This window comes from Castor canadensis, chromosome 4, assembly GCF_047511655.1.
Source record: "Castor canadensis chromosome 4, mCasCan1.hap1v2, whole genome shotgun sequence".
Classification (NCBI taxonomy): domain Eukaryota; kingdom Metazoa; phylum Chordata; class Mammalia; order Rodentia; family Castoridae; genus Castor; species Castor canadensis.
This window is the reverse complement of record NC_133389.1, coordinates 104,194,139-104,208,128: the sequence shown is the minus strand read 5'-3', so window position 1 is coordinate 104,208,128 and position 13,990 is coordinate 104,194,139. Positions and strand designations below refer to the sequence as shown.

At 41.4% G+C, this 13,990-nt stretch overlaps 1 protein-coding gene across 1 annotated transcript in view; it reads right to left on the bottom strand.

Annotated features, from left to right (window-relative positions):
- Kif5c (kinesin family member 5C) overlaps positions 1 to 13,990 on the bottom strand; it is a 148,415-nt gene that overhangs the window by 77,194 nt on the left and 57,231 nt on the right. Inside the window, exons 4-7 of the mRNA XM_074070719.1 lie at positions 8,363 to 8,467; positions 4,252 to 4,300; positions 3,922 to 3,977; positions 2,980 to 3,067 (exon numbers count right to left, since the gene is read on the bottom strand). Coding sequence (XP_073926820.1) covers positions 2,980 to 3,067; positions 3,922 to 3,977; positions 4,252 to 4,300; positions 8,363 to 8,467 — 298 coding nt within the window. The remainder of the gene's footprint in view (positions 1 to 2,979; positions 3,068 to 3,921; positions 3,978 to 4,251; positions 4,301 to 8,362; positions 8,468 to 13,990) is intronic.

The window sequence follows — 13,990 nt, the reverse complement described above, 5'->3', positions numbered from 1 at the left end:
TGTAGTGCTAGCATAAAGACGTTTGTATAAAGGGAGGGGTGAGGATAGGTAAGACACCTAAAAAACTAGCTAGCATTTGTTGCCCTTAACGCAGAGAAACTAAAGCAGATACTTTAAAGCAACTGAGGCCAATAGGAAAAGGGGAACAGGTACTAGAGAAAAGGTTAGCTCAAAAAGAATTAACCTAGAAGGTAACACCCACGCACAGGAAATCAATGTGAGTCAATGCCCTGTATAGCTATCCTTATCTCAACTAGCAAAAACCCTTGTTCCTTCCTATTATTGCTTATACTCTCTCTACAACAAAATTAGAAATAAGGGCAAAATAGTTTCTGCTGGGTATTGGGGGGGAGAGGGAGGGGGCGGAGTGGGTGGTCAGGGAGGGGGTGGGGGCAGGGGGGAGAAATGAACCAAGCCTTGTATGCACATATGAATAATAAAAGAAAAATGAAAAAAAAAAAAAAAAAAAAGACGTTTGTATAGACCAGTGGAATCGAATAGGGAACCCAGAAGGGAACTTGTCCAAGCAGAAATAATTTTTGACAAGAGGGTCAAGATCATTCAATGAGAAAAGGACAGTCTTTTCAATAAATGATGAAGGGAAAATTAGGATATCTACATGCACCTTCGTCCCCCCCACAAAAAAACAAATTTGACTCTTACCTTAGACCATATATAAAAATTAACACAAAAAGGATCATAAATCCAGGCAGGATTGTGAACACCTATAGTTTCAGTTACTCAAAAGGCTGAAGAAAGAGAATCACAAGTTTGAGGGCAGCCTGGGCAGCTTAGTGAGACCCTATCTCAAAAGACCTAAATGTAAGAGCTGAAACTATAAGACCCTTAGAAGAAAACATAAGGGAATTTGGAATATTTCTTGGCTATGACACCAAAAGCACAAGCAACAAAAGAAAAAATACATTAACTAGACTTCATAAAAACTTAAAACATTTGTGCATCAAAGGATATCAACAGAGTAAAAAGGCAACCCACAGATGGGAAAAATATTTCTGATAAGCATTAATATCCAGAATATATAAAGAACTCCTGAAAATCACTAACAAAAAACTCAATTAAAAAATAGGTAAAGAATTTAGACATCTAAGATATAAAAATAGCCAATAAGCACATGAAAAGATGCTCAACGTAACAAAACGCAAATCAAAAACACAAAGAGGTGTCACCTCACCCCATCAGGGTGGCATTATAAACACACCACCCGCAGAAAACAGCAAGTGTTGGCAAGGATGTGAAGAAACTGCGACTCGTGTGCACGTTACGTAGGGCAGTGCAGCTGCTGTAGAAGTCAGTACACACTACATGTGAGGACCTAGAAGGCATGACGCTGAGTGAAAAGAGTACTGGGATTCCACTTACATGCCTGTCTGGAGTTGTCACATTTAAGAATGGCAGTTGGGGTAACAGATACAAAGTTTCAGCTGGGAAGGATGAAAGGTTCTAGTGATGGACAGTCAGTCCACTGTTGTACCCAGTGCAAATGCACGTGAAAACACAGCTCTGCACACAAAGATGATTAAAACAGCAAATCTTACGTCATGTATATTTTACCACACTTAAAAAATGTGGCAGAATGATAATAATAACAGTAATGTTCTAGACCAGCAGTTTTTTGTTTGTTTTTGGCAGTATTAGAGTTTGATATCAGGGCCTCACACTTTGCAATGTGAGCCACACCTCCAGCCCTTTTTGCTTTTGTTATTTTTCAACAGGGCCTTCCACTTTTGCCCAAGTTGGCCTTAAGTCACAATCCTCCTATCTTGCCTCCCAAAAAGCTTGGATTATAGGCAGGAACCATTATACAGGGCCCCAGACCAACAGTTTTGAGTACGGAGGCCAAAATAAGTGGTCCAGCACATCATGAATAATTCATGACCAATAACAGCTTAAAAAGCATAGTGAATGACTTCTTTCATGTATGTGTGTGTTTTAAGCAGGAGAGTCAGAAGTGGAGTTTGACCTACACTGTATATAAGTGTCTGATTAATTATTGGGGTAGAAAAAAATGTTAAGAATTGCAGTTCTGGATCACAGAATCATAAAACCTCACATATAAGAGACTTAAAGAGCCTAAACCAGCCAACCAAACACTTCTTGAATCTCTTCCACAACAAGGGAGTAAACGCACTACCTTTTCAGGTAGTGGGTTTCCCTGGGCAGCTGTGAGGCTTACAGCATTCTGCCTACGGTAGGTCAAAACCTGCCTCCCTCAAGCTTCCGCATCCTGGTGGTCCTCCCACGATCACGCAGAGCAAGCTGACCCTCCTTCTCATCGACAGCACCTTGAACATGTTAAGGTGCCCATATTGCCACACTCATCTCCAGTTTATATGAACTCACTCTTATTCGTGCACATCCCTCTGAATAAGGAACCTCATGCTCACTCTAACGCCACACGTGAAGAGCAGCGCCCGCGCCAAGGCAGTAACTGCAGAGCAAATGAGCAGATCTGAACGTGTCTGCTTTAACCCAGCTTTCGAGGGCTTCCCAAAGCTCCCAGCACTGCCTTCTCACTTCCACTTTGCCTTTCTTTCCCTGATACAGAGGGCACAAGTCTAACAGTCTGTGCATGACAGTCACGCAGAACTCCGTGGCGTGGATTTTTTTCACCTGAACAGTAACATGGATGAGATAGATAAACTGAGAAGCTGACTTCTCCCCTTCTTTGGTTGGGAGTTGCTTGTTTTCCTAATGCGAAGCCTGAGGTTGTTATTAGGGTCCAGGACTCCCACCCAACATTTCTAAGGCCTCAGAGTCTGTGGACAATCAAGGGCACCTTGGCCCATGAGCTGCACGCACGCGCTCGTGCCATATGTATCCAGGAATCTCTGCCTGGGCCACTGCTCACCAGCCTCCTTCCTAGCATTATTTCATTTGTACCTCATCATCCACCCATCCTAGTCAGGAGGTGACATTTTATCCTACATCACAAGAAGCTAACACCACTGCCGCACTTACTTGTGACAGCCACATGTCGGTTTGCTTTGCCTTCATCTATCACATCCATGACCTCCTCAGGGCTCGAGACAAACCTCTCAGTGCACCCCTGCAAGAAAGGCAGAATCAGGTCAGGTTGGCCATTAAACAGTCGAAAAGGGACAATCTTGTGAAGCAGCTAAACATTTCCCTGTTGTTTCTTGCTAAAGGTTCAGGTAAGCACAAAGGCTACAATGTGGATCCAACAACTTCTCCTCCTTGCCTAGGGCTTGAATTCTACATTAGAGCGAAGTCTGCACCGACTTGGAGCAACCTAGCAGTAAACCATAAAAGAAATGCTGGATTTTCCCAGACTTTGAGTATGTGCTCAAATTCAACAGCAATATTTTCAGAAAACAGACACAAAAGAAGAAAATCGATGAGAAGTAATGGACAAAGCACTGCTTTGCTTTCCATCTTATTTACCTTTTTTGGGGGGAGCTGGGGAACTAGGACTGGGGTTTATGCTTGCAAAGCAGGCACTGTACTCTTTGCGCCACGCCTTCAGTCCATTTTACCTATCAACGGACACTTTGAAGTTCTAGACATAATGCTATGAACAAATTATATAAACTACTGCATTCAATGTCAAAGCCTTTTTAAATGTAAACAATATTAAATAATCACAATTTACATAAAGGGGGCTAGAAGTGTAGCTCAGTGGTAGAGCATGTGCTTAGCACTACAAGGCCCTGGGTGCGATCCTAGAACCAAAAATAATAGTAATAATTTACATAAAGGAAAGATAAAACTGAAGAAATTAAATGTTGATTTTTTTTCAACCAGGTGAATATTAAATATGAAAAACATGGTAAAACATCTATATTCCTTTTATAGAAAATCTTCTGGGCATCTTACGTAGTAATTATTACAATAATGACTGGAGAGAAATTAACAGCATCACCAGTCAAGTCATCTTCATACCTTTACGTAAGGAACTCTGTTTTTATCTTCATGAACAGCCAAGTTGGTCTTTGAGACTGCAGAGAGAATAACGATGACATGCAAAGAAGAAAAGAAAAGTTAAAGACCCTGTATTTAAAAAAATTGAGGCTGCTAGAGAAGACAGGCAAATTTAATCTTTTTGCAATTTGCAAGTTTTAAACTGTGGCTGAGAATGAGTACATAGCCTGAAGGCAAGAAAACATCTATGTAAATTTTCATCATTTTCTCAAGCACATGTCCTGTAACTCATTTCAACCTTCCTGGACTTTACTTACAGAGCAAATCAAGACAAGTATTCAGGTTACTCACCATCGAGTAAGTCCCTTATTTTGTCCAAGTAGATCTCAAAATAGGAAACCTGGTTAAAGACAAATTGAAATTCAAATAGAAATGCCACACTGTATTTCAAAAACATCATTATTAGAACTTCTAAAAAGCTTCTTGTCATGCACAGCTAAGAAGAATAAGAAGAAAAGAAGGCAAGTGAAGGGGCAGAGGCCTGAGTAGAGAGCTACAGAGGGTTTGCCTGTGTTCCTCCTGCTTCCTGCTGGTCAGCTTGTTCTGCACATCTCTGCTCAGCATAGACCACTCCCCAGCCCCACATGGGAGTGTGTTAGACAGCCTCTTACAGGAGGACTTTAGGTTGTACCTTAAATAAACACCAAGCAAATTTCTACTTATGACAATAGCTACAAAAAAAAACCTCCTCTGCAAGTAATTTTCAAAACTTAGTAGACCTCATTTGATTGCATGATACTGGTAGTCTCATCAGACCTAAAGCACAGCCCCCACATGCACATGACAAACAGGGAGGAGATAAGGACAAGGTATCTGGAATTACAAGAGCTCAGAAAGGTAAGAGAGAACTGGTGAAGGTGGTCAGGTTCAATAAAAGATTTGACTATGAGAGGAAAACAAGAAGCTGTCTAAATAATTTTTCTCAAACCTCAGCCCCAGCATCCTTGCATCAGTATCACCCACAGAATTTGTTTAAACTGCAGAGTTCTGAACACTACTGTAATCCTCCAGGATCAGAATCAAAGAGACTAAGACCTAGGAGCTTCCCAGTTCCACAAGGAATTCGTACGCTAGCTGATGTCTACAAACTGCTTCAACTACACATGTGGTTTTGGAGATTCAGTGCACACGTAGTCAGAACCCTAGGCCTCGATTTTCCCTCCATCACATAAAGTCATTAGACTTCATGATGTCAAAAACTATCTCTAGGACTCTACACTCTGTTTAAATCTGAATTCTGCCTCCAGATAAACTTTTCTCTCCCCCATTTTCATAAATGTCTTTGAAATCTAAACAAGGAAAGGGACAAAAAGAAAACACAATTTGCACCACATAATGATGTCTCAGTCAACAATGGAGCATGCATACGGTGGTGGTCCCTTAGAGTCAAATTGTCTATTGTCACCATAGCTTCCTTAGTGTGTGTGAGGAAATTCTATGATGTTCACAGAATGACAAAATTACCCTTCAGTTTATTTCTCAGAATATTAATATCCCATCATTAAGCCACCGTGACTGCGGTGCAGAGTAGTAAAGTGAACTGTGACTGCACACATGAAACTTTACCCCATATGACAGCTCTGGATCAGTCTTGCCTCTAACTAGGGACACACGAGGAGTCCCTGCACCAGCACTAGTCCCTACCAGACTTGGCCCTGGTTCATTATCTATTGGGTGCCTCCATCTGGAACTACCTAACTTCCTGGGAGATTTGGATTCTGGCTTTGAACCCTGGAATCTGAAGCTGGGCATCCTCTCTCCTAGTTGCCTATGTGTCAAATGTCACTGTCTACTTGAACATCTGCCCAACTCTGTCTCTCAGGGACACACGTACCTGACATTTAAACAACTCACCACTCTCAATTTCCAGTTCTTTTGAAGTTTTTGTTTTGTTTTTGTTCTTGTTTTTTGCAGTCCTGAGGATCAAACCCAAGGCCTCACACATGCAAGGCAAGCACTCTACTGCTGAGCCATCTCAGCCCCTCACTGCTCTCTGATCTCTCATACTGCCGTATTCCTCTCTGCTCCAGTTGTTAGAAGTCTGTTTGGCCTTCAGTCACAGACATCTCTGACCCAGCCTCCCTGCAGCCAGCTCCCCTCTGGATTATCTGGTTTTCATTATGATTATTCCACACTACCTTAAACACCTGGTCTTACTTCCCCAGATTACAGAGGAAATTAATTATACCTGAAAAGTAGTCATGAACTAGATACTGACAAATCTGGCAATTAGAATCTTGATCACATTTAATATGAGTAGAAGCAGAATTCTGATTTATTAATTTCTGCTTTGGGTAGGGTATCTAATTTTGTTATGTTGCCATTTCAAAGACTTTTTGAGACCAGGCAAAAGAAAAATAAATAGGCATTGTTTGGCATTAAGCCATAGCATGTTCAGAAATAATGTTTAAAATCTCTGTGGGATAAATTTTAAGGAGATTTTTCAAAACTGCCTTCATCGACCCTCTTTCTTTTTATTTAGCCTGTCACTACTCAGTTCCAATATAGTAGTCAGCAGCTAACTCGTCCACTTGTAATAATTATTATTTATGAAATGAGTAAACCTAGCTACAAATGCAAAACAGGAATCTGATCTACAAAATTTTAGCTCTAGAGACTTAGAAACTAGTGCTCCTCTCCTCCTCTACTCCATGCAAGGTTGTTTTATCTTAATAAGATTCTAACACAAAGACACTATTTCCAGGGCAGTAATTGGTTTAACATCTGATTTCAGGATTATCATGTAAGAACGCTGCAGTAGTTTAAAGTATTTAAATGCAAACAGCCTTAAAGAAGCACTAAGCTTCTAAATCTTGATCCCATCAAAGCAACAAGCTTCTGTAACCTTACATATAAAGAAGCCTGGCAAGGAGAGGCCAACAAAGGGAACTGTAAGGAAATGTGTTTTGCTGAATGTAATTTATAATTGGGCAAACAGTTTTAGCCTTCTTTTTATGTAATTTAAGAGAGAGAGGAAGTTTAATATAAAGCAAAAGGTACTGAATGTTAGGTTGAATCTAGTAGGGACATTCATAACTTGGGCCAGCCAGCTCTGTGTCTTTGAACTTCAGCTTACTCATCTCTAAACCTCTGGGTCTGGTGCACAAAGGCTTCAGCCTTTGGAGAAATCTCTTGGCTGATCTACTCAACTCTAAGACTTCTCAGAACAGCCATATCCTCCCCATCCTTATCAACCCCTCTCCAGTCATAGTGATGGAGACCCAGACACCAGGGCATGAGCACATCTGCTCAGTGAGCCCCTTCCCAAAGGAAGGTGGGATTAGAAATATGGAAATGTGAACCCCGAGCTGCCATGCTGCCTAACCCCCTCCACACTAAACAGAGAGAAAGGTGGTCTAAAATAAGACAAAGAAGAGCAGCAACAGGGCAGAAGAGCGGGGACTACAGTGGGTATAGACTTTCTTTAGAGGATGATGAAAATATTCCCGAATTAGATAACAATCATGATTGCACTATTTGAAAAATATACTAAAAACCACCAATCTCTGCATTTTTAAAGGTGAATTTTATGGGATATGAACTATATCTCAATTCTTAAGTTAAAAAAAATATATAAAGAAAGAAAGCAAAGCAAAGCAAGGTTCAAATTTCCTGCTCTCCACAGCCCTGAACCATGCCTACTATTAGATTCTTATTTGCTTAAACAAGTGGTCTTCAATAATCTGCAAACAAAGGAGTTCTAATGAATATATCCAACATTGAATTTTATGACTTAAGAGTCATAAATCTCTCTTTTAATTCAAATATAAACCAGAACAGAGGCTCTAGTTTAAAATGAAAACAAAAAAGAGGAGAGAAAAGATCAGGAGGCAAATGCCTTTCTGGAACACTTCTCAGAATGTGCTCCTCAAAACATGGGTCTGTCATTCCCTAAAGGGGGATGATAAAGGCATCCTTAACGATACAGGGTAATATGGTATAGTGCATGTGCCCTTTGCAGTCATATTACTCAAAACATATTTAACTTGTGATAAATTTAACACTGTGCAACAAAGTGTTTTCCCAGCTTATCTGACCATATGACTCTTTTCTCTGTTAGCCCACCTATTAATAACACTAGGGACTGTGTCCATGAAACACACTTTAGGCAGTGCTATCCTAACCCAAACACAGACATATTCCAGTCCTAGCTACAGAAATCCACAGGGTAAATAGTAGAATTCAGACAATTATCTGCATGATTCCATCCTTACTTTTATTTTAAGCAAACCATCCAGATGAGTAAGTACTGGCCTACATCATTAAATTAACAGGGCACTGTTTCCCACAAGAATGTCATCTGACTTAGAAAGACCATCTCTTACATCTTTATAAGGAGGAAGTCTGAGAAATATGATTTGGAGCTCAGTGTATTCTCTTGGTACTCACTCTTAGCACTTACCTTGATGTGAAACTCCAGATTCTCATCCATGGAATAAATATGGTCAAAGATATCATGTGCAATCCTCGGGATGATCCCCATGAGCTGAGGGTCATGTAGCTTCCCCTAGTGGGTAAAAAAATTAAGATGGACAGTTAAAGAGTGCTGCAATATATGGGAGAGAGGAAAAGGACTGTTCCCTGGTTTTTTTTTTTCTTTTTTGTAATAATGTCAAGTTTAATCTGCCAAACCTAAGTTGACTCTGTGGATCATGTTTTCCTGGGTCCCACACAATAAACAAAGGTTTGTAGAAATGATCCTTGGGTAGGGTTAAAAATGGGCACTAGTCCTGGCCCATCCCTAGGTTTCTTAAACAGAGTTCCATGGAACAGGGAGTTCCACACACAGGCTGTCAGTTTCCTGGGATCTACCAACATGCCAATAGACCAAAAGCTGGCAATAACTCAACATGCTCCTCTTCTTATCCAGCAGGTGCTGAGGGCCCCACAATTTTCCCTCCTGTGGCTATTCAGGGCAGCAAGGCAGGGGTGTATGTGAGCAGTGTGCGGGTGAGAAGGAGGAAGAAGAAGAAAGGGAAAGAGAATATATAGGTTTTACTTGTGGTATTTATTAACTGACTAGCACCTGCAAGCCCAAGTGAGTTAACCTTGAATGAAACCACTTTGAGAATTGATAGACTTAATTTCATTAAAGCAATCATTGCTCAAAAATTTCTAAAAACTTTATTCTCAAAATGCCTTCAGTATCATTTTACAGACCAATCAAGAAAATCCATTTCATCAATTTCTTTTTAAGATCTTTAATTCCCAGCCTGAATTGTTCCAAACAATTTTTGGCTGTTTCCAAAACTCAAATCTACTTTATTTAAGATATTATCACATACCTTTTTCTCCCATTTTTCCAGTTACTTCTATTTACATTATCTAAGGGGTAGAGGGATAAATGAATTCTGCTATTTGACTATTACTAAATCCATGTTTAAGGCCCAGAAATTGCATCTTCTCAATATTTTCAAGAGATCCCACAGGGGCTAGAGTTTTAGTTTAGTGGTAGAGCGCTTGCCCAGTATGCACGAAGTCTTGGGATCATCCCCAGCAGAGGGAAAGGGAAAACAAGTCAGAGGAGGCAAAAGAGGGAAAGGAAGTGAGAAAGGGTGGGAGAGGAGAAAAGGAAGGGAAAGAAAGAACATAAAATCTGCCAGCAATTCCTACCAAGCCATGGCCTCAGTGTGGCCTTAGGTGTGTAACTTCCAGAATCTTCTTTTAAGCCCACCGTCAAATGAGCACTCATGTTTTCTCTTTAGTCTCCTCTGGATGGCCAACAACCTTGATCATGTTGACCCATATCCCGTTCCAAATATAATTAGGGCCTGGAAGATCAGCTTTGTTTTCCTCAGTTAATCCTCTTTTTCCTCCTGGTCTTCACCACACAGTACCTCTCTGAAGGTAACTTGTAAATCAACATTTGAGCTAGCAAAAGCTAGAACTCACATGAACCCTGACACTAAAGACAAGTCTTCCTTTGCACACCTGACTCTTGACCATCCACTCTATTAACAACAGCAGAAAAGCAGATGCCAGGTATGGCTGGCCTCTAGAAACACTGAAAAAGGATAGTTCTCTAGAATTCCATCATCTGTTAAAAACAGTAAATCAATGGATATATTTATGTTGTTTTTCAGTTTGACTATGTACACACTAAAGATAAGGATGGCCAGAGCACATGTATTTCCTCCAACACTTGGGAGACTTAGTACAATATTTATTGTATATAATTAGTGCAAAGCTTAAGGTAAATAGGATATATACAGGGCTTGGAGATCAGGAAGGACTCAGTAAATGTTGGCATTGTAACATTCAGTTCATAGCAGGTGCTCACTGAGTAACTATTGGTGCTTATTTGACCTGAAGAACTGGAAAACACATTTCTACCCCAGACCATAACTATATTATTACCTTCCTAGGAAGACAGCACCAAATAACTGAGACTGAGTCTCAAATCTTGGTAACATTTAAATCACATAGGGCATCACGAGCACGCAACATATCAGACCTCGGGCCACATGTTCTGAACTGTGAAGACTGTTGGAAGAAATGATACCTAGGATGAAAACACAGATCTCCTGCCAGTCAAATTTCACAGTTCCACATAGCCAGTCAAAAGACCTCACTACCCAAACCTCCAAGGCTCTTGAATAATTCATGATAATCCTTTAGCTTCTCCTCAGTGGTCCACGCTGGAGAAGAATGACTGGTAATCCAAAAATCATTTACAACTGACTCAAATCTGTTTCCCTAGATGCTTTCTCTTTCAACAGATTCATCTTCTAATTGATTTCTGGCTGGAACTGAGCTTGCCAAAGCAGTGTGTGTGTGTGTGTGTGTGTGTGTGTGTGTGTGTGTGTGTGCATACATGCATGTGGGGTACATGTGTGGTGTGTGTATATGTGTGTAGGTGTGATGTGTGTGGAGTGTGTGTCTAGTTGTGGTGTAGGGAATTATGGGCCATTGTGAGGGGGTGTTTGTGGTGTCTACTGTATGTGGGGTGTGTATATGTCTATGTGTGCAGTGTGTATATGTGAGGGGGTGTCTGTGTGTGCTATGTATCTCTGTGTATAATGTATATGAGATATATGTATGTGTGAAGCATGTATGATATATGTATAGCATACCCATGTGTGATATGTATATCTATGTATATGTGTGTGCTATCTATATAGGAGATGTATGTGATACATGTAGAGTATCTGGGATGTACACGGGATGAATATGTAATGTCTGTGTGACTGTGTGTTATGTGTATCTGTATGTGTGATGTACATGGAATATGTATGTGTGTGGAATGTGTGATGCATATGTAACGTGTGTGTGTGTATGTGTGCAAACATCTTCACTGAGTCTATGCTGACTGCTTGCAGATGAAATGCATGGGCACAGACACACAATGCACAGTCACCTCAGGTCATAAACAGTGGTAAAGAAGCTGTGAGCTTTAGAAATTTAGGAAACAGTAAGGGCCTTCCAAGCTGAGGTAATAAGAGATGGCTTCCTTGGGAGACAGCAGATCTTAATGATGAGTAAGATGAAGCATAGTAGAGGATATGAGCAGAGAAGGTAAACTGGCAGCGGCAAAGAACAGGAACTGGGAACGAGCTGTGTCCATTTACAGAGCAGTGAAAGTGCATCCTGGCTGGAGGATGCACAAGAGAAATGAGCTTCCTCCTCTTGCTGATCCCAGAGACCAAACAGGAGAAGCAGTTTACAATTCTCTCCCAACACATTTCCCACTAAATGTGACCTTCCAGGAGCAGGTATGGAAGAAGCTCATGACCCAGGCCATCGCCCACTGAACAAGACTCTTTGTTTCAGTGCTAGTGCCTCCTGGATGATTCAGGACAGAGTTTTCTCAAGCACTGAGATAGGAGAACAGGCAGCCATAAGCACACAAGCACTCAGCACACTTGGCTCAGCACTGAAGATTGCACTACTCCCTCCTAGTGTGCTGAAGGCAATACCCTTCCCAGCATCACACTGAACAAAGGGACAGGTCCCTCACTCTGGCTATAACCAGCACCCCTGTACCCTCCCCAGTAGCACCCTGGGTACTTTACTGACAAGTCCACAGTCCTCACATGTCGGTGCCTGCCAAGCTCAGCACCAGCACTGTCCCGTGAAAATCTGCCTTAAATGCTCCATCATGAGAAGCTAATCTTCAATTTTATGTAGGCTTATTTGTTTATTCCTCTCAATGGAAGATAATGGAAACAATGCTGGATGCCGGACCCAAAGTAGGGAGATTAAAATGAAAAACAGCTTTAAAATGTGACAGTTCTGTCCACTCGGGGAATTAACATCCTCTTCTGAATGACTCTGAAAGATCATAACGTATAATTCCAAACACATAAAATCCTCCTTTCTGAGGATGCAGACCCTGCAGAGCTTTTCTCACTTAATTGCATTCCAGGGCCCTAGATTTCTAGTCTCCTGCAGTCTCTATAACCTCAGCTTGGGGCTCCACCTTTCCTCTGCTTTTCTCTTAAAATATTCCCTTCCTTTCTCCAATCTATAATTACCCTACACAAGAACAGGTTCAGGGAGATGACTGGGTGGCAAAGGAAAGGAATTACATCCATACCATCTCCTTCTGTCTACAGGCATTGTGAGCTTCTGAAGTCACAATAATGAAAAGCAACTCATGACAATCAACTGACAAAGATACAGAGGTGACAGAATTTAGACAATTGGACGTGACACCTGTACAGAATTTAGTTCCCATCAGGTCTCCCAAGCAAGGAGAGTTTACACTGTGAGGTACCAAAGGCTCAAGAGTCTCTAATTTAACAAAATGCCACCCACATTGGTACTAAAGGGCTGGCATACCTCTGTCCCTTCACTCCACATACATTTATTTTCCCCTCAAAATAAGAGTCCACTCTGGGGAGTGTCTCTCTCTTGATGTCTTACATTTTAAACTTCTGACATTTAGCCAATACTTTACATTTCCCAAAGATGAAATAATCCCAAAGCTTACGAAGACGCTTCTGTAAGCATTCCTTAAGTGTTTAGAGGATTTTAAATACTAAGGATATTTTTTTCTTTTGTACTGCATGTAGCCTGATAATTTTCCAAAAGCCTCAAAACTGATGGATGCTCTGATGACACATACACCACATCATCTCTCTCTCCATCTCTCTCTCTCTCTCTCTCTCTCTCTCTCTCGCCTTATGACCTAGAAGGAGTGTTCTGTCCACAGATACTGGAGTGGGTAAGGCTCAGGAAGTCTATAACCTCGACTTTTCTGCGGTATACAGGGTCAAGGGTCTGAGGCACAGTGAGAGAGGAAGGCGAAGGGCAGAGCACTGAGATGTCAGGGCAGACGCTTTCCAGATGTACCGCTGTGCAGCATGAGGTGCAGAAGCGGTGAGCAGATGTAGCTCATGTGTTGGGCAACAGTCCTGCTTGAGACGAAGTGGCAAATAAGCCTGGTGCTTCTTTAATCTTCACAGGCTCTGAACCACTTTGTCTTCAGCAAAATGTGCAAGAGTGAGTCAACACCACTGAAATGAGATCCCCGGTGTCACACCCCCATTTTGAAGTCAGTGCACAGAACGTCAGAGCCCTGAGGATTAGCCTTGCGCCTTTGAAATCGCTTCTTCAATAGGAATGATTCATAAGCTAAACCTACTCTGCAGCAACCATCACAGCACTATTCCCAGGAGGGATTCGTAAATGGGAAAGAAAAAAAAACCTTAGAAAATGAAGGATTAGGGATTCATCTTACCCTGCTGTTTGTAAACCAAATCCCCCAAACTTGCTCTGTAAGGTTTCTTACAATAAGCACTCTCTCTTCCTCTCCTCACCTGTCAGGTGGGCCTGGCCTTCGCAAGACTTATCCAGTCCTGAAGGCCTTGCATGAGTCTCTGGTAAAAAAAAAAAAAAAAGCGGGAAAAAAAGGCAGTAAAGGGGCCCAATTCTGTCTGAGATGTCCCTTGTTTGAAAGACAACCTGAAGCCACAGAGCTTCATGACCAACAAAGTGAGCTGTGGTCACATACTCAAGTGCCTGTAGGGCCAGGTGTATAAGTTAAAGAGGAAAGATGCTAAATTAGGTTCTGATCCTTCTCACTGGG